The sequence below is a fragment of the Argentina anserina genome, chromosome 6 (assembly GCF_933775445.1).
Source record: "Argentina anserina chromosome 6, drPotAnse1.1, whole genome shotgun sequence".
Classification (NCBI taxonomy): Eukaryota; Viridiplantae; Streptophyta; class Magnoliopsida; order Rosales; family Rosaceae; genus Argentina; species Argentina anserina.
Genome location: NC_065877.1, coordinates 4,919,116 through 4,939,752, shown reverse-complemented (window position 1 = coordinate 4,939,752; position 20,637 = coordinate 4,919,116). Strand labels below are relative to the sequence as shown.

Here is a 20,637-nt window from a genome sequence, read left to right as displayed (position 1 = left end):
ATAATGTAATCAATGAAAACAACTATATCGATCTACTTCATGTTGCTAGTGAACCACTTCAGAATGACATTGATCATCTTCATGATTGGATTATGCATGCACACCTCGATGATAAAAATGGCAACCCTTCTCCACATGTCATAGAAAAGGTAACTGATTTTGGAATTGATGTAAACAAGGTATTATCTGATGAAGTTGGAGACCCGGGAGATGATTATGATAATGTTAGTGTGTGGGGCAGTGTAGCAACTCCAGATAGTTCAGATAGTGATGATGATGGTGGTGGTGGTGGTGGTGGTAATGGTGATGGTAGTGGTGGAAGTCGACAAGGTGGTGGAGATATAAGGTTTGAATATGGACAATTTTATGTAGGTGGAGAATTTGAGCAGTTTACTTGTGAAAGTAATTTTGATCATGCTACCCGCCTACCCAAGATGAGAATCATGGATCTAGAGCAGGCGGTCATGATGCGGAACAGCAAAATAGGTGCAGGAAGAGGATAAGAGGAGCCATTGATGATCAAAATATTTCATATGATGTTAATTCAGTTGCCTTAAGTTTTGATTCTATCAGTTTAGACACATAGCACAGTGGGATGTCAAACGAATCACATGAAGTCAACTATCAATTTGGTAATCCTATTTACAATTATGGTCAGTTTGGAGACGTTTATGATCAATTATCAAGTTTGGTTAATCCTTACTATCCTCTTCTCGGAGAAACTATTAGTAGTTCAAAAGAGATATATAACTATCATGTTAACCATTACAATTCGTATTATATGGCTCGTATGTTTTGGACAAAGTATTGTAGTTTTGTTGACCAACGTCCATTTTTTCAAGCACCTAGAGCCTCTTTCTAATACTAGATAAAATTAATAATTGTATTTGTTTGTATGTAATTCAATAATAAATAAATAAATAATTTCGGAAGAGGAACGATATTTTTTTCCAATATCCCCGATATATCTCCGATATATCCGATATCTCCCTTTTTCAAAAAAACGATATATCCCCGATACCGATATTTTGAACCTTTATCGGTACTAGCTTCTATAATTCTATATATGAACAAACCAAACTCTTCAAGCCACGGATATCATACTACATGTATATCGTTTTAATGCACAAAGAAACAGGAGCAAAAAAAAAAGACCCCCCCCCCCCCCCCCCCCCACAAAACCGAAAACCGATCAATGTCACTTATAAGCCGTATCAAAAATATATGTTATCGATCTTCACCCCATAGCTTGCCAAAACAAAAATGAGTGTATCTATGTAGTTGTAACGTAAGTGTACCCGAACACGACAACTTTGTAAAGTAAGCAGAGGAATAATGCTATGAAAACTTGATCAGCAATGGAAATTCTCTTGGAATCTTTTCTGAAATTCGACGAAAACGGAACTTTGAGTTGCAAGGAGAAAGAGGCTTCGCTTGTGCGTATGTCAGGCTCACAGATCATTTCCCCTGATACGCATTTAAATCCCTGAAAAACTCCAAAATGAAAATTAGAAGCCAAACAATTATGAGCATAATGGCAAACATATAGTAGAGCAAGGGCAACCCAAGTAGTCACCTCTAGCTGCTTTCCAATCGTAACGACAAGCATCTCTGGCCCTGCATCAAACGTCAATGGACCTCGTTCCGATTGAATGTAGAACTGAGAATGCTCAAGCGGAAAGTGGATGCATAAACCATGATCATCAGACTCACGGGCACAGTCGATTTCATTCCGTGAATTACTGTGGTTTTGCTCGATTGTATCTTGGTCATGCTTGCATCTGTATAGCCTAAAAACCCAATCTTTCTCTTCAGTTCTTCTCACAAATTCAACTTTCGGATTTTTATAGAAAACTTGACTCAATTGCTCTGCAATTGTTCCAATTTTACTCGCAACCTTCTCCATATTGTTACTGCAAAAGAGAGGAAAAACCCTACGTCAAGTTACGGAGAAGTAACCACTTTCAATGGTGGACTAACTACCTTGCTTCGATTAGATCAGACTCATTCTAATCCACCACTACTATATCATTAAACTGGAGATGTGCCGATACGTTAATGCATGCAATGATCAAATAATCAAATAAATAAGAGTTTAGGGCTATACCAAAAGCTGTCGTATCTTAGGTCTGATTTCTTCTTTTGATCTCGAACCCAAGCAATCACCTCGTGGCTACCAACGCGCTCAATGAAATGTCTCGATTGACGATCGGCATTTCCGAAAACAGATTCGGCTTCTTGAACCACGGAACTCACCTGATCGGCCGTTATTCCATGACCGATGATCCTAAACGCGCCGAGTTGCTTGGCCGAGACGAGAAGGCTGGCGATGGAGTCAGCGGAGAGGGATCGGAAGTCGACGTCAGCGATTTGACGTGGGCCTATGCTGGGAAGGCGAGAAGGGGGCAATGCGATGAGCTCCGGGATCTTGAGGCAGTTGTCGAGGAATTGCGAGAAGGTTTCGGAGGCTGCGGAGCGGGAGCCTTTGGCGGTTGGGATCGGAGAGGGTGGCGCCGCCGCCCCCGCTAACCGGCTCCTGTGGTGCATGGCCGACATGAAGGTGTAAGGTATAAGGGAAATGTTGAATCGGAGCGGTGGTCACTCTCAGTGGTGGTGAGGTTGATCGGTAGTCGATGTTGAGAATGAAAGGGTAGGTTTGCGTGCAAGGTTGAGTTGTGCTTGGGGTGTATGGGGACCCATGGCCACCGTGGCGTGGTGGTCTCATTTGAGGCGGGCCACTACTTTATCAAATGACAAAGTCATTAAGTGATGGCCCAAATTAGTGCCGGATAAAAGAAATATAACAAATATATATCGCAAAATAAGAAATTGGTTCGGGTGTTTTTGAACTTTTGATTGTCTATGCATAGGCTCTGACCGTCACAAGACAGAGGGGCGCCGGACGGTGGGACACCGGCCAGATAATCTGACGGTGGCATAACTGACATTAGTGTCCCAGGTGTCTCTGGGCTCCCGCTGGTGGTGTTGGGCTGATGTAGGCCTATATGGGTGATGATGATACTTTAAAAATGGACAAATAAAAGGAAAATACTAGTCCATACTAGTATGGATGTGTGTATCCATACCTTTTCTTATTTCTATATCTTTGGCAATGTAAACTCAAAATTTTAACCATTCAAATTTCTATATCTTTGGCAATGTAAACTCAAAATTTTAACCATTCAAAAGTTTAATAGATTAATAAAGATCATCTCTGCAAAATATGGATTGAAACAAAAATCATTTGATAGGTTAATTGAATCAAACAGATGAACAATTATAGTGAAAGTTAGTAGTTTCATGATCAATCGTTCATTTGTATGATTCAATTGACATATTTAATGATTTTTGTTTCAATTCATATTTTACAGTGATGATTTATATTGATTAACAAAACTTTTGAACGGTTAAACTTTTAGATTTACACTACTAAAAGTATTGAAATAAGAAAGGGCATACGCACACGTCCATACTGGTATGGACATAAGTATTTTCCCAAATAAAATACAACTGATTATACTTATTATATTGTACTTATAACTTTTTTAATTAAAACTTTTAACACTTTTTTTAAAGGAAATATATATTTCACCATAATAAAATTATAACAAATTGAACACTCGGTGGTGGAATAAAATTCCTCACACTCTGTCCGATCAACATTGTTAGTCACGAAATTATCGCCAGAAGCAATAGACATAAGTTAAAAAGACTCCAATCCTGAACCAATAACAAATTACACACTCAATAACTTACTTGCCACTAATCTCAAGAAGAGAACCGTTCCAAAACCTCCAGTATATTTGCAGAGACAACCCCCCATTATATTGACACTTAAAAAGAACTAATATTTAAATAATTCTCGGACATGACATACACTCTAAATATGTGAACTCAACGATATGACCAAACCCTACTTACTGACAAACCTAAACCCTCGCTCAATGAGGAGGGACGACAAAAATCTGAAAAAAAACAAACCTAAAAAAAACAAAATAACAGACTTGAGCCAAATGGCCCAAGCCCTACAAAGACCCCAACCCAGGCCCATCTACATCGAGTCGCAAGAGCTCATCTAAGCCCCCGAATTATTGATGAGCTAAATTGAGATCGTACAATGATTATTTTATGATCTCAGTGATTAATTCAATAAATGCTCAAGAATGTTATTTGTGAGTTTCGATCCAGTGAATATGTTGATTAAAGACGATGGTATTATCGTACACGTTACGACGAGTGCGTAAGAATTTTCAAAAAATTTTCTGGACTCCCGAGCGATTATATATGATTTTCCGAAGTTTGGAAATATAAAGAATTTATTTGAAAATCAGAAATTATTACGATGCAATCGGGACCGTAGGATTGAGATTGATTATTCTTAGCCATTGTATTTTAATGGTTGGTTACATGTTTAACGATAAGTTGAAGAGAAAAGGAAAAAGAAGGAAAAAAAGAAAGAAAAGAAAAGAGAATCGAAGAAGGAAAAGCATCGTGACCGCCTCTTCGTCGCCGTCCTCCCCGTGGCCGTGTTCCTTCCTATCTCCAACGGAGGAGAGAGAATCAAAGAAGGAAAGGCCGACAACTCCTGCATGACTCCGACGACTTTGCAGCTTCGGTCTGGCGTCCTCCGGCCACCGTTTGGGCCGATTTTGGGTGTTCTTCATGTCATTCGACGTCGGGACTGACTTGGCTTTCTTGGCTCGATTTCTTCCTTCCTTGTGTCCTGTGGTTGAGCTTGAAGTGGCTTAGTATCTGAATTACAAGGTTCCTTAATTAAAGTGAAGGTAGCCGAGAGTTTCTTGCCCATCAATTCGTTGGAAATTTCTCCGGCTAATTGGGATTTTCCAAAGGTAAATTGCAGCTTTTATTGGAAGGATTGGTTTAACTATATGGCTACTGTGATTTCTGTTTTGGAATAGAATCATGTAGTTGTCAGAGAGTTTGCAAGATTGGTTAATTCCATGTTGGTGGAATTATAGCATTAAATTCAAGTTGGTTTCATTGTAATGCTAATGTGGTTTCCTATTTTATTTGAAATTGAGTGGCAATTGGGAAGTCCTTTGTTCATTGTTTTGCCCAGTTAATTAATCTGAAGATGAATTGGACTTGAGGGAATATTTTCCTTGATTGATTTCTGGCCAGTATCCTTGTTAGAGTGATTGAAGTGTGATCAGTTCCATTTTATTATGGAAATTTGGGAGATTGCTTTTATACAGGAAGTTAGTTGCAGCTTAATTGAACTGTGAATTGAGGACTTTGGGGTTATTGCTTTAGGCTGTGTTTAATATCGGATGAGCTTATAAAAAAAGTTGGCTCATGATTTTTAAAAATAAGTGGTTGATAAGTAAAGTAGCCGATTGTTTGGTAAACCACTTATATAAGTGACTGCTAGTGGCAGAAGCAATGACAAAATGTTTGGTAAACTTAAATTTGTTTATGCTTTTAATGTGTCGAATGACCAATTTAGTCATGTAAGATAATTTTGGGTCAATTTTATTTTAAAACAATAAAAATATATGACATATAAATATTAGTTAGTTTTAAAATTATCTTAAATAAATAAATATTCTTATATTGATAACTTAGTTTTGATTATGATCATATAAATACATAAACACTCAAACATGCCCATCCATCAAACTTTGAACAATCGTGTTTTTTAGTGTATCCATTTCTTATGCACATGATTTTATTCTTCTATATCATCATCTAAGAACTACTTATCAAATTGTTTTACCTTGGGGCATTGACTACTAATTTTATTCTTAATATATTTTTATTTTTGTTATTGTTTAACTAGTCAAAGTGGAAATTATATGGATTTTCAGAGTTAGCAGTAAAGACAATTTGCATTGAATTGAGTTTTGATTTCTGACATAATAACTTTATGTGAATTTTATTGCTTCAACAGTAAATTAGATGACACCGACAACGAATATGAGAACAGAAGAGGATGCATTTGTGTCATTTGATGACACTTCTTATGCAAATTCCTGACAACTAATTTGAGAACAAAAGCAGCTGCATTTGTAGTTCACGTATTATGTACAACTCGTCTGTAACAGAAAACTAAATTAGAAAGAGGAAACATAAAAATCCATAAATAGGGTAAGAATGGTAAAGTTTGTAGAGCGGTTTACCACATTAAGCAGGGCGGTAAACATTGCTATCACATCGCTTAAAACTCTGCTACCCAAAAGCAGTGTATTTTGCATTTAGTATCCTTCCTAAATTCATCAGCACATCTAATAAGTCTAAGCTTTTCAATTCTATGATTAACCATATGTATTATTATGGTTCATGGAAAACAAGAACAGATGCTCCTGGTCTTTGGCATGAAAAGGTCAGCTGTCTTTGAATTGTATTACTTTATGTCATTCGATTAAGCTATATGTTACTTCAAGGACATAGATGTAAACATACGCCCATTGGTGCTATGTGGCTTCTCTTTGTATCAATGAGGGTGTAGGTGCGGCCATAGTTCCATCCTTACCTGTTGGATGTAATTCTTCTTGGACCGAGAAAAGTGCCCTATCTGGATTGCAAATGTTGTACATGCGACATATCCAGGTTTTTCTCTGTAGTCCACCATCACACAAAGCAAAATGAAAGTTCCAATATACCAGGGGATGCCACCAAGAAAGAATCCCATTATAAACCTTCAGAGACGGTTATGGTGTGTATACAGTCAATTACAGCCCGCAAGAATATGCTAATAGAAATACACATTCAAAGTCAAATGAATAATTTATGATGTCTATGGTATCAAATATCATGATCCCTTTTTCTTTTCTTTTTTTGCTCAAAACACATCATATTCTCAAATTCTAAAACTAGCAACTCAAATTTTGAAACAGACTTATTTGAAAAGATAACTCAGCTCCTGTAACTCTAAAAGCACATACCCATTTTATAAGTACTTGGGAGTTGGGGATAAAACTGTCACCAGCCAATGCGGCACTCTTTCACTGGTGTATCACCCTTCTTGAAGAGTCACTGAGTGATAAACAGACCTTCTCAACATCAATAGGCCCAGAATGCAATCACTCAATGGGTACTACAATATAGCTAGTTAAAAACCTCATCGTCTATTGTAAAAGAATGAAACTTTCCCATTGATCAGTACAAAAAAAAAACTGGATTTCACAAAGCTAATCGAACACCAAATCAAAATCTAATCGAACATCGAATCAACAGCTAATCGAACACCAAATAAAAACCTATGTTCCCTTACAGGTCTTCCCTCAACAACAACATAATCTAATCGTATGCTCAAAACTGGATTTGTAAAAGAATCAAGTACATATCATCATCAATTGAGATCGTTTACTGGTGACGGTCTGGTAACCGTGGTGGTGGTGGTGGTGATGGTGGCGCTGTGGAGGTAGAGGAGGCCGTCCGGAGACGCCGCGAGGAGGGATTGGCAAAGGGAAACCGACTATCGGAATCATCAATGTAAGTCTCACAATCTCGACTCTTTGCAATATTGAGCCCATAAGGTTGTATAATCTCTACCTCGTACTCCTGATATGGTTCATCTCTTCCTCCTTCACCTTCACTTGTAGTTGTTGGAGACACAGTTTCTGATGCTCTTCTGATGCGTTGCCTGCTTGAACCCAGAATTTTGATTGATGATTCATGAATTGTGATTGAACCCAGAGTGTTAGATCGATGTCATTCAAAGAGAGAAGGAAGAGAGAGAGAGAGAGAGAGAGAGGTTCATGAGAACGGCTCATGCGTTAAGAGAAGACGATGGTCATGATAATTCTCTGTAATTCATTGAAACTGATGAGGGTACCCATCGGTATTACACAAAAATCATTTAACTACAGTGATCAGCACTTCAATATTTCAACGAGCTTTTGCTTTTAAAAGAAGGTGCCGAGCAGCTTTGGATTTTGGACAGAAAAAGCCATGGCTTCTGGAAGCCACGGACGAGAAGTCGAGTTACCAAACACAACATATGGCCTAGCTTATAATCACCAGAGGCAATAAGCATTACCAAACACAGCCTTAATCAGTGATTTGGATGAGATGTTGCTTCACATTATTAGTCTAGAACTTGATATACTAATGCTATTTGACATTCAGCTAAGTATACGAATGTCAAAGGAATTGATTTGGATGAAGTAAATTGGTTGGTAGGTGTGGTAAGAGAATTAGTCAGGAAAAGTTAGAACACTTGTGGAATATATATAACAAATGTGATGTTACTGTGTGGAACCTGGACAGATAATTGAGATGATTTCATGCTGGGATTATGCAAAGAAAAGTTTATTGGGTGGCCTTAGTAATTGGGCACACCTAGTGAACTTTAAATTGGATTAAGTTAATTATAATGGGGAACCATGCTCATGCTTTAAGAAGTTGATATGGTACTTGTGTACCTTGTTTGTTTATTTATCTTATGGTGAAATGGTAGAAATTGAATGGGTGCCCATAGTCAATTTTATTTAATTACTATGCGACAAATATTGAAGATAAAGTAAATACATGAGTATATGTCGATATTATATTATAGATTTGTATTCGGTCAATTCTCGGATTAGACGATTTATTAGTCGTCGTGATAATATATGACGGTGGTCAAGTCATTAATAATTGTAATGTCGAACTAGGGACTCCAGTTACTCGGTGAGTGAAAAAGTGGAAAGCTTGTGACTTGCGGAGTGCGTGAGGGAAAGCATTGGAATCCAGGTAAGGATTCAGTATTTATCTCGATTAGAGCTTTCCACATTTTTATTTATAAATGGTGCATGTTTTGGTTTAGTTGTTTTAATACCTTATGTATTGACCGAACCGTGAGTGGTTGTGATGGCTTAAGAGCAAGGGGTGGCACTAACTTCCTTAGGTTTGATCCCTTTAACCTCCGGAGGATTTTAGTTACACTAGTCGTGCAGGTTTCGATCTTAAGGACGGACTCGAAACATTGTGTAGCTGGTGTGGTAGTGGACGCTCTTGCTACGCTCACCTGGTACAGCTTATCTGAGGTAAGGTCGTGTAGTGGGTCTATAGGACCGGCCATCAAGAAATGTTGGATTTTGGGCCCGTATGTATTGAGAATCTTGCACCGGTTCTCGAGTCAAAAGATGTTTATGAAAGTTTGTCATTCATTTACTCATTTATTTAAATTGGTTTTATACTGGGTACCCAATAATGTTTTCAAAGCTAATCGAGAAACCCTACACCAATGTGTCTGCATGTATTGTGCACTGATACAAGATAGTGAAGAATGGGGCAGGGTGGGTTATACAAGTTCTGTTAAACTGTTTCTCGGTTTTCATTGTAGATTCTATCTCATTGTTTGTAGTCTTCAGAACTTAATTAAAGCTAGTTCCTTGTTTAGCTTTGTTGGTATTTCTTTCTTCCAGTTCGTTATACTGGAATATTAATTGTATCAAGTAGGGCTGGATTGGTTGGTATACCAGTCTTAATTTTCCAATACCATATACCAACCAATATATATTTGGTATGAAAAATCCACAATTTATACCAACCAATAACGTTGGTATACCAATTAAGTGGTACGGTTGGTACTCGGTTGGTACGGTTGGTAATGGGCTTGTACCAACATATTTAAGGCCCAAAAATTTTAAGGCCCAACCCAAATAAATAATAATAAATAAGTGAAATAACAATAGAATTCTAAAGTTTTATATAACTTCAACCAAATTACCAAATACAAAGCCATAAATAGAAAGTCAAAATCCAAATAGTCAAACTGTTAAAGTACTTATGAATTCTCAAAACAATTGAAAAAATAAATGATAGGTTTAAATGCGATATATGTTGACATGTTGTAAGCAATGATGGTGCTACTGATAGGTCTAAGCATTTGTACTTGGGAATTCGATTGAATCGATTCATTCATAATTAAATAAAGAAATTGAAGACGAGAAAAATAGTGTACTTGAGAAAGAAACTCAGAGAGATTAGATTAAGGTTAGTAGATATATATGGTTTGAATTTATTTTTCAATAAATCTATAATTTAAATTTAAAGATATAAGTTGGTAGGTACGATATACCATGGTATATGGAAAATCTATACCACCTACCTACCGTATTTTTAATATTGGTACGGTATACTGTACCATATACCATGTACCAAGTATTTGGTATACCAACATATTTGGTACGGTTGGTATACGAATTGGTTGGAATAGTTTTCTATACCATTGCCACCCCTAGTATCAAGTTCTGGACTGACAAATGTATTTCCTATATGAAATGATTTTCACCTCAAAATTATTTTAAGCTTCCATTGCGATACTTGTAAATTTCTTTATACAAATTGTCTTGTGTTTCTTTAAAATATAAATCCAGTTTTCGGTATACGTTTTATCGACTCGCAGCAGTGTGACGTACTTAAGCCGGTGAGGTGCAGTTTGGGACATTACAACTCAGCCGGCCAAAGACCCAGCCAACCACTTCCACTTTTGATCACAACACTGATCTCTAGTCATCAACCCTAGTCGCCCCTATAAAGCCACCATCCAAACCGACAGCGGACATGAAGCACCCATCGAACAAGAACCACCACAAGCAGTAGAGTACCTAGATCCGACCCAGATTGGAAGATCTAGGCAAACCGGCCAGCACCACCACGCCCATCTTTGACCACCACCAGACCCCACTCCAATCCGCTACCAACTCAACCAGAAACCCTATGAAGCCACCCCTGCATCGCCGCCATGCACCAACACCAGAAAATCGCTAAACCAGAAACACACCAGGCTCCTCCCAGAACCGGCTAACCTCTTCCGATCGACCACTAACAGACCACCTAGCTCGGCCACCGATTGACCCAAGCACAACTCACGTCTGACAACAATGTAAATGGACGCGCCCCAGGATGTAAGCGAATTTTTTTGTAAAACCCTAAAGAGATCTGGTTTTGACCGAGCACTTAGGGACGACCAACTTCTTTTGTTGGTGGCTAGTCTTTTGGTCTTAGCTTGGCTTGAGGGAAGGGTTCTGCAGCTATGGATATAATGCATCACCATGCACAATGCTTAACATTATTAAAAAAACTAACACCTCTAGAGTGGCTAAGTTGAGAAAAAAAAAAACATGCATAAAACGAAGGATAATATTTTACAAAGATGAAGCCGATTCTGCGGAATTAAACCGGCAGACTCATACTTCTCTAGCACTTGAACTTGGTCAAAGTGCATAAGATATGCATTTATACATTACATAACAAAATCCGCTGTTCAAACCAGAGGCCCGCAGCATAGTCCGGATTGGTTATTTCATGAACCTTATAGTTTGCCAAGGCTCAAAATTTTTACAAGCATTAGTTAATTACCGCACTTGTAAATGCTGCGTAGTCTCAAGAAACTTGTTCATAGCACCCTGGCTTCTGAGCATCTTTGGACAACAAGTTCAAGCTTCAGAGGAAATTAGCTTCAATTTTCTGGAGCTTGAAAACCAATGTTCTCAACAGCTCCGACGGTATTGCACAAACGCCTCTTGGTTATCTCCTCTACCAGTGACCGGTGCAACAATTGGCTACGCACGTCAACAAGTGACCGAATTCTCGGTAGTTTCCCCTGATGATGGTGATGCTGATGGCCATGATGATAATTCAGTGCTTGATAAGCTTTCCTATTGTGTTCATGTGGATCACAACGTTTGTTATGATGATCTGTAGTAGTGCTCTCCGAAGGACAAAACCTTGTTGACATGTTAGTCTTTCGAAAGCAGGAGGAGGGTTCTTTTCCTGGACTAACTAAGTCATAGTCATCTTCATTGCCTGAGTGATAATTCATGTTGGAGTAGTTGCATGAGGTTAAAGAACTTTGAGAACTTGCATCATCATTGGTAAGCAGATCACCTGCATTGTAACAGATTTGACCAAATCAAATCTAGTTTGAAGTTAAAAAGCAAGGCGCATCTACATGATTTACGATATCTGACAACTTGAACATACCATGAAACCAGTCTTGATCACTAGTCATGTTCTTAGCACTATGAGACTGGACTAAGCCGAAAGCGGGTAGAGAATTTTGGGAGGAAGAACATGAGGAGAAGGACTGAAAAGGATGGCGGGAAACATCCGCTTCACAACCATCATCATCTTCATAGCTATAGCAGTGCTGATTAGAATGATAATCTTGAGGAGAACCCCATTTGTTATAACTTGGAACTAGAGAAGATATCTCCTTTTCTATCATCACAGCAATCTCGGATGGTTCCCAGTCACTAATTTCCAATTCTTTCACCATCTCCACTGCTACATCCATTGCAGTGTCATTTACAATGTCAAAGGGGAAATATATGTTCCTAGCATGACCTGCATACGAACCACTCATATGAGTATGCTAAAAATAGTGACTTTGTACGTAACTTTGACATTCATGCATATATGAAAGAAATGGTTCAGGAAAATACCATCTTGGTTGTCAGAAATCCGAACTTTGAGATAAATAGCATCATCTTCTGGGTTTCTTGACCCTGTAATGATCATCTTTGTGCTTCTCTTTATATTTGACCCCAAAGACAAGACTGGTTCGTTCACTACAGTACTTTCATCAGGAACTATCTTTTGAATTGGGATTGATCTTGAGATGGGCATCGGCTTAGGCTCTTCATCATCAGATGCTAAAAATGGATCGAGCAAGAGCTCGTGCGCAGGCAACCTTTTTGAGACATCCACCAAACACTTCCCTACAAATCTCTGCGCTTCCAAATCTTCGATCTTGTAATATGCCTTTGGTAGTTTGCCCTGCAAGTAAGTGCCAATTCTATTAAGGAAATGAGGCATCACATATTTAAACTATTGAAGACCAAGTAAACTTACTGAAGTAACTTTCTTGTAGATTTGAGCAGGATTAGAGCACTCGTTATACGGATATTCTGAAGTAACCATCTCTAGCACACACATGCCAAAGGCATATATGTCTACTAGCTCATTGTATTCCTCATCGTATAACTCAGGTGCCATAAATTCTGGTGTACCTAATGAAATACAAGTACATAAAGCTAAATGAAAATTCGAGACATCAGATGGATTCCTTTAATCCGGTTCAGAGAGTTAGCTCTTAGAAGTTACCTATGACACTATGTGCTTGTTTCGTCCCACGGAGAATAGCTGCCAAACCAAGGTCACCAATCTTGATTTGTCCAAGATGACCATTAACAAAGATGTTGTCACACTTGAGGTCTCTGTGAATAACAGGTGGATCAAGTTTGTGCAGATAAGCCAGACCACGCAAAATTTGGCGTGCCCAGTTTTTCACTGCTCCAATACTCACTCGTTGGTACTTTTGCCTGTACCTATTTCCAGTAACATACAATGTCAGTAAACATATTTGCTGTTCTGTGATATTAAATAGCGTCTAGATCGATACTAGTTCTTTAGTTAATTACTCTCTGAGGGTGCCGGAGGTGAACATTTCAGTGATGAAGTTGAAGGTTCTTCGATCAATATCAATCCAAGACGTGTAGTAATGAATGATCGAGTCATGATTGAGGTTCTTAAGTAGGTGAACTTCGGAGTAGAGTCTCTGAAGTTCTTCTGGTGAACCAAACATATTGTTAAGCTTGACTTGGTTCCAAGCCACCTCCATTCCGAGCACCTCATCGAAAGCCTTGTAAACCGTCTTCATGGCTCCTTTGCCAAGCATATCCCTGAACTGCATATTAGAAAATTAGGCCCTATTAAAGGACTCATCTGACTTCTCATCACAATGCAGTAGCACACTTGTAAGTTTCATAATGAAGAAAGGCATACATTCAACTCTAATTACCCCTTCCAAACTCGGTCTGTAACTTGACACTTCAATTGTAATAACCCTAAATTTCAAACAATATTAGTTTGATTTGGATTCTATAAAATTGCGAATTTTAATTGAACGAATGTGATTGGTTGCGTTATTACGAAACGAAAACGGAAACGTTCTCATAAACGTTTAATTAGAAAAACGTTACGTTTCCGTGACGTATATATATGGACTTTTATCCCGTCGCTCAGTTGCAAAAACTTTTTTCCCGAAAGTTGTAGAGCTCGTCGATACGAGTTCGTGAGTATGTGACACGTTCGAATCGGACGTCGGAGGTGAAAGTTATTAATGACGGAAGTTAGTTTCCGATTTTAAGAGGGGGTATAAAAGGAAATATTTTCAGTTAGGGTTTCCATAATTGGAAACCCTTTCGTTCCTCTCTCCCCCGCCTCCCTCGGTTCTCTCTCTCTCCCTGAAACCTTCTCTCTCTCTCTAGTCACTCTCCCTCCCCGATCTCCGACCTCAGCCTTCGTGGCTAGCACCGCCGCTCCCTACGGCCTCGCAAGATCCCCTGCACGCGACACCGAGCTTGCGGCGCCCTGCCTCGCCGCCGAGAGCTTCACTCGTTTCCCCGAGTCTCCCTCTGTCTCGCGCCTCACTCTCTGCCTCCAAGCCGCCGTGACCTCCACCGCCATCCCCAAGGACATCGAGAGACTTTCAGCCGCCACCCACAAGCACCCCGTGCATCGTTTCGCCGCCAAGGAGCCGGATCGACGATTGAAGATCCTGCGAGAAGCTTGTCGACAACTCTATCGTTTCCAACGCGATTTAGACTCCGATCTAGGTAAGGTTGCGTTTAAATCATGTTGAGATGTTGTGTGACGATTGTGTGATGATTTTGGGTTGAATCGGATGGTTTTTGGGAGGAGATTCGGAGGGGTAGGTGAGGGTTGAGCACCGCTGCCTTAGGCGGCGTGTGCGAGGGCGTGGGGTGGCCTGGAGGGGGGCATGAGACAGAGGGAAGGAAGGAGGGAGGAAGGAGGATGATTTTGGGGCGGCGGTGGCGTGACACGCGCCGCGGGTGGCGTCGGCGAGTGCACCCCACGCGCAGCCTGCCGGCGGGTGGCGCGTGTACCCCACGCGCCGCCACGTGCGGCGGTGTGACTGTGTTTCCGGTAAGGGTATTTTAGTAATTTACTGAAATGTAAATGTAAATTTTATTTACTACGGTAAATGTAATTAAATTTTACCTACGGTAAATGTAAATATAAATTACTTTCAGTAAATTTAAAAAGTAATTTGTAAAAGGGTAATTTAGTAAATTTTATTTACTGAGATTGTATTTACATTAAACAGTACGTATACGTACAGAAATACGTATATAATATTTATACGTACAGAAATACGTATATAATATTTATACGTACAGAAATACGTATATAATATTAATACGTACAGAAATACGTATATAATATTTATACGTACAGAAATACGTATATAATATTTATACGTACAGAAATACGTATTAATGGTATATTTGTACAATAACCGTGAATAGTAACAGTGAACAGTAACACTGAACAGTAATTTCGTAAAACCGAAAATTGCTGAACAGTAACCGATTATTACTGTTTCGGCATTTAAAGGTTTACGAAACGATTCTAAATTCTTTTCTTATCTTTTCAAGGTGATCGTTAAATCGAGGAAAGGAATTATCATCGGGAATTGTGGAATTACGCTCGGGTCGATAAGGTGAGTAAAATCTCACTTATTTACGAATCTACCCTTGCGGTGATTCCAAGATTTTTGCAAGAGTTTTTAATATTGAATTACGACACGTATACAATATAGTGGATTACGTATATATCGTATAAATGGTAATAAGTACATATATATATAGTTTGCTATATTATATACTGTTATGAATTCATTGGAATTGGTCATTTCGAATGACGAGAATTAAATGTTGAGCATGCGATGTGATTTTTGTACAATATGAGGTGTGATTATTGTATGTGGTTTTAACATGAGTTTGTTAAAATGTTTTGTCTTCGGACGAGTTTCGTCTTCGGACGAGTTTTTGTCTTCGGACGTGTTTATGAAATATGACATGTATACGATATAATGGATTATATATATATTGTATAAATGGTAAATATGTACATATATATATAGTTTGCTATATAATATACTGTTATGATTTTATCGTGATTTATGTCATTTCGATGACGAGATTTAAATATCGAGCATGTGATTTTGATTTGTACAATATGATGTGAGATTATTGTACGTGATTTTAACATTGAGTTTGTTAAAATGTTGATTTGTCTTCGGACTTGATTTTTGGTACAATATGATGTGAGATTATTGTACGTGATTTTAACATTGAGATTGTTAAAATGTTGATTTGTCTTCGGACATGATTTTTGGTACAATATGATGTGAGATTATTGTACGTGATTTTTAACATTGAGATTGTTAAAATGTTGATTTGTCTTCGGACGTGATTGGTACAATATGATGTGAGATTATTGTACGTGTTTGGCAAGTCGGAACCTAGCCTTTGGCCGGGCGAAAGTTACGATACAGTTAGAGCTCTAGTCTGTCTGCCTTAGTACTGCATGTGAGGTAACGGGTGGTTATCTGCTCATGGGTACTCAGATTGTTTTGGATGTTGGGTAGCCGGTGGCTATCCAATATCGGCGGTGTATTACGAGAGGGGTAACAGATGTGTACCAGCGTTCTTGGTACCCGTATTATAAATGCATTTGGGTAACCAGAAGGGTTACTTAATTTCTCATGAGCGCTTTTTTTTCTTTGGGACAACCAGATGGGCCGTCCACTGACTCATGAGTGCATTTATATTTGTTTGATTTGTGGATTTTCGTATATATTGATATGCGAGTTATATGTTTTCATTTTACTCATACGAGCTGTAAAGCTTACCGGGTTTGTGTTTACAATCCCGGTGCACCAATTCGATGGTGTAGTGGATAACTCCGCAGGTGTGGATTAGCGGGAATTGACGGACCACTCAGAGGACTTGAAGTTATTTATCTCCAGCATGCGTGAGGATTTGGTGTGACTATCTTGTGAGGATTATACATTTCCAATTGATATAATGTTGAATTATATGTTTGGTTTGTAATAATTGGTTTTCTGAGTTGTATTGAGAACTCAGTGATGATCCGCTGTGCACTTAAATGATTTCGATTTTATTGAGATTATTTTGTGTTTAACGACTTTAGAATTTTGAGTTTTTAAGCTCGAAATTTTGGGGTCGTTACATCAATTGCTTTAACATTTACACAATTACTTTAATTCTTCCGCAGAACATAGTTTTAATTATACATGTACTTTCATGTTAGTGAATCTAGCTTTTCATTTACACGTTTCTGCATATATGCATTACAATTTACAAGGGATATAAGTAATATTGGAGGAAGTTATTCTTAGTTTCTGAATCAACATGCACATATACGGACATTACTATACGTGCTTATACATTCCATTACCTCGCTCCTTTGCCAAAAGGATGCTTATTACAACTCTATATGAATAGTTAGTGTCTCTTTAAACCATCAATAGCCAGATAACTGGACAAGGTTAGGGTAGTTGCAACTTGCAACATCGATTCGAACTTGGCTAACTAAAATAATACAAGTGAATTTTGTAAATAATAATAATCATGTTACTCATGTTCAATCAGATTAAAACACTTTCACACATAAGAGTTGACCAGCAACAGAAAATGAAACAACCCACTTTAGCCTTCGAACTAATTCACTACTTTGAAATGGATTTGTGATTCATTTATGCATGTTTCAAATTAAAGACGTGATATCTGAAATTTTCCTTTGCATGCAAATATATGCTACTTTTTGTTTGATCTATTGCTTCAAGATCCTAAAAACTTTGACGGCTTTGCAAGCAAATATATGCTGCTTTTTGTTTGATCTATTGCTTCAAGATCCTAAAAACTTTGACGGATAGTAATTATAATATGATTAGTTAATTACAAACAAACTGATCGAGCAAGAAAAATAATAATTAGACACCAGAACTTATATCACAGATCATATACACAAAACAAAAGAAAATTACTTACACGTCCATAGCGACCAGATGGATCTGTTTCGACGTACTCAGGCTGCTGCTTAGCTCCAACAGTGCCCCTTCCTATCCTGGTCTTGTTGTTCATGGTTGAGAAATCAACAAGCAATCGCACTTTGTGTTGGAGTGTATATCAATATCTATATGTATCTTAGCTACAGATTTAACAATACGAGGACACTACTTCTATAGTATCGAAATGCAAGGATTTGAAAAAGCTAGGGTGGGCGGGTGTTAGAAAATCCGAGGCTTTCCTTCATGGTTTTCATAAGAAAATACCCCAAAGAGCAGCCAGAAAAGCCTAGAGTAATCAACACTGAGCATGATCGAGGCCATTTCCACAACTCCCCTTGAAAGCTCGTAGTTCGTCTTGGCAACCATTTGTAGATTTCTCTAGGATGAAAGACAAAAGCAAAACACTTGACAGAGACTAAGATTTTCAATGGAGGAAACTGTTGTGAGGCGGGTGGTGCTGGTGGTAGGGAAGAAAGAATATATTTTGTCAACTAATGAATATGCTTATGTGGAGGAAGATTGGTTTCGACAGAAAAGCTTTTAGAATATGATCAATGATCAACTTAATGAAGGACTAGGAGAAGTTTTGCATGAAACAAGGTCGAGTCTAAACTTGAAGAACCTGTGGATACGCTTTGATAGTACCATTTGTGGATCTAAGAGCAACCCTGATTAGATTTCAAGGAGTCAGATGAGAGTTATCTGAAACAAAGAAGATGGGATTTGATGAGTTTTGAGAGAGACTGTCTAGTTTGGAAAGATGTGGGTGGCCTGCAAATTGTGCAAACAACAAACTTAGTGGTGGTGGTGGTGGAAATGGGATGGTGCTTGTTATAGAACAGAAGAGGCAGGACTCTTTGTTTTCTTTGATATTTTTCTAATGATATCTGTTTTGGGGTCCCCGTATAACAGAGATGGCCTTTGAAGGAGTCCAATTTTACAAACACCAGAGTTGCCAAGAAAAAAGAAAGCAGAAAAACCTAACTGATTAATATTAATTGTGCCTATTGATTCAACGAGTCAGTGATATAGGGGGAGGTCTAGGTTCTCATTATGTGATAGGAACTAGACTGTAACTGAGCAACCTTGCAGAATCCAGAAGAAGGTTCTCTTCAATTCGAGGCTTTAATTCGCACATATCTTTATCAAGTTGTTTATGAGTATCATCATACACAATTACACATTTTTATCAGACTTATGAGATCAAAATCGCTCTTTTTGTTTTCATTGTCTCTGAACAAGTTAATCAGATTAAAAGTCGTATAGTTATGCAATTTGTGTTAGCAGATTTCAAGCCTAAATCATCTATGCATTTGATAACAAATAGCTAGATTCAGCTCTAAGGTGGAACTGCCAGCCTTGTGCTGTTATATCCTAACATGATTCAAGAGATCACCAACTAAGAAAAGCCTCAAAGTCTTTTATCTGATCATACATTCATGCATGTACTAAGTGAATGTTTGACAAATTTACAATCTTTCATTTTCAGGTTTTCCATTTTCTTAAGCATTCATATACATCTCTCTGAAAGAGTCGGATCAACTTTTTTATTCTTATCCCCTCTATATATACAAATGTGTCCTCTAATTGGTTTTCAAAATCATAAAGAAAATTTGTTGACATCATGATCTTGTCCCATATGTGATTAATCTACAAACTGTTAAGTTGACCTCACTAATTTATTAGTGATTACTCTTCTGTATTTTAGTGTTCTGTTATTGTCATAATTCATTTGAGGAAATAGACTAGTCATGTATCAAGTGGTGATACAGCGCCCCCAATTTGTGAATAAAGTGTATTCGGCACAATTAGCATTAGATGTAGTTATAATAATGGAACTTGCATGAGATAATCAAGGTAAGAAAGATGAGTTTTGTTGGTAACGAAGTGCAATATTATCCACAATCAACTGTGACAGGCAAGGTTTATGTTCATTATGTTTGCCTGTTTGGCCAAAGAAAAATGAATGTTTGCCACATTATCATAGACCTAATATTTGAGCTTTCAAACTCAAGAACTACTGTACTTTTATCACCATTGTTGAAGGAAAAATAAAACACTAATTTAGAAAATGAAGATCATGGTAGTATCATCCAGCGAGATGTCAGCGTCTTTTTTTCATCATCTTGTATAAGATTGGATGAATCAAGGATTTGACCTCTTATTAATAACCAAAAAGATAGGATATAACCACTATATATGTCATCGACTTGATGATTGGAGCTGTTTGAGTGTTTGTTACTTTGTTTCAATAATTCAAAGTAGTAAGCATATCTATACAGTTCCAAGCTTCTGGGTTCAATACGAAGGACCAACATCAGCAGTGTTAGGGGAATCTGAGCATCAGCAAAATGCAAGCTAAAAAAACTCAGAAAGGGATTCAGACGCAAATAAAGATATATGGGTGGAGCCATGGAGCCAAGAAAGATATCAAATTACACTAAATCTGCGCTTTATTGCACTAAATGATTTCACCGGCCCATGTTTTACTATTGCTGCATCATCAGTACAACATTTTAGTCCCACACTTAAGCACAACAGCTGGAATAATGAGGGCAATTCAACTCCAACAAGCTAATCGCCTCATGATTTTATGTCAATGCTTGTTGTGACTTGCCGTCACGACAAGATATCTCAGGACCAAGTCCAAAAGGAAACCTTTAAGACATGATGGGCTCCTACCGGAGTGAAACGGCAGATTTGAAAGAAATGGTGCCCCTGTAATAGAAAATCCTTTCAGAAAGGGCGTACAGGATTTTTCTCTCAAAACACAGCCTGGTTTG

General features: G+C 38.1%; 3 protein-coding genes across 4 annotated transcripts; all 3 read right to left on the bottom strand.

The window, feature by feature from the left end:
• Positions 1 to 1,209: 1,209 nt before the first annotated feature.
• LOC126800258 (uncharacterized) lies at positions 1,210 to 2,602 on the bottom strand. Its single transcript, XM_050527585.1, has 3 exons — positions 2,108 to 2,602; positions 1,577 to 1,913; positions 1,210 to 1,486 (listed from the first exon to the last, which is right to left on the bottom strand). Exons 1-3 carry the CDS (start codon positions 2,554 to 2,556, stop codon positions 1,274 to 1,276), a joined length of 999 nt encoding a protein of 332 aa, XP_050383542.1. The 5' UTR covers positions 2,557 to 2,602; the 3' UTR covers positions 1,210 to 1,273.
• Positions 2,603 to 3,941: 1,339 nt separating this feature from the next.
• LOC126796717 (60S ribosomal protein L18a-like protein) lies at positions 3,942 to 7,496 on the bottom strand. Its single transcript, XM_050523462.1, has 4 exons — positions 7,331 to 7,496; positions 7,185 to 7,260; positions 6,494 to 6,659; positions 3,942 to 3,965 (listed from the first exon to the last, which is right to left on the bottom strand). The coding sequence occupies exons 1-4, from the start codon at positions 7,494 to 7,496 to the stop codon at positions 3,942 to 3,944; spliced, it is 432 nt and encodes a 143-aa protein (XP_050379419.1).
• A 3,563-nt stretch (positions 7,497 to 11,059) lies between these two features.
• On the bottom strand, positions 11,060 to 18,739 carry LOC126800233 (probable serine/threonine-protein kinase WNK5). Of its 2 annotated transcripts, none has more exons than XM_050527555.1 (7): positions 17,835 to 18,739; positions 13,374 to 13,634; positions 13,057 to 13,280; positions 12,805 to 12,962; positions 12,396 to 12,729; positions 11,935 to 12,297; positions 11,060 to 11,838 (listed from the first exon to the last, which is right to left on the bottom strand). In XM_050527555.1, exons 1-7 carry the CDS (start codon positions 17,840 to 17,842, stop codon positions 11,411 to 11,413), a joined length of 1,776 nt encoding a protein of 591 aa, XP_050383512.1. In that variant the 5' UTR covers positions 17,843 to 18,739; the 3' UTR covers positions 11,060 to 11,410. The 2 variants fall into 2 exon arrangements, with proteins under 2 accessions (XP_050383512.1, XP_050383511.1); XM_050527554.1 differs by having other exon boundaries at positions 13,374 to 13,639; positions 17,835 to 18,738.
• Positions 18,740 to 20,637: the final 1,898 nt, after the last annotated feature.

Coding starts and splice junctions, on each gene's coding strand:
- LOC126796717 (XM_050523462.1), bottom strand. CDS start 7,496: ATGGGCTCAATATTGCAAAGAGTCGAGATTGTGAGACTTACATTGATG. Junction 6,660..7,184: donor CGATTAGCTGTTGATTCGAT/GTTCGATTAGAT, acceptor CCGTCTCTGAAG/GTTTATAATGGGATTCTTTC. Junction 3,966..6,493: donor AGAAGAATTACATCCAACAG/GTAAGGATGGAA, acceptor GTTTTTTTTCAG/ATTTTTGTCGTCCCTCCTCA.
- LOC126800233 (XM_050527554.1), bottom strand. CDS start 17,927: ATGAACAACAAGACCAGGATAGGAAGGGGCACTGTTGGAGCTAAGCAG. Junction 13,640..17,834: donor CATCTGGTCGCTATGGACGT/GTAAGTAATTTT, acceptor TCTAATATGCAG/TTCAGGGATATGCTTGGCAA. Junction 12,963..13,056: donor ACAAGCACATAGTGTCATAG/GTAACTTCTAAG, acceptor GTATTTCATTAG/GTACACCAGAATTTATGGCA.
- LOC126800258 (XM_050527585.1), bottom strand. CDS start 2,556: ATGTCGGCCATGCACCACAGGAGCCGGTTAGCGGGGGCGGCGGCGCCA. Junction 1,914..2,107: donor CTAAGATACGACAGCTTTTG/GTATAGCCCTAA, acceptor TCTCTTTTGCAG/TAACAATATGGAGAAGGTTG. Junction 1,487..1,576: donor CGATTGGAAAGCAGCTAGAG/GTGACTACTTGG, acceptor GGAGTTTTTCAG/GGATTTAAATGCGTATCAGG.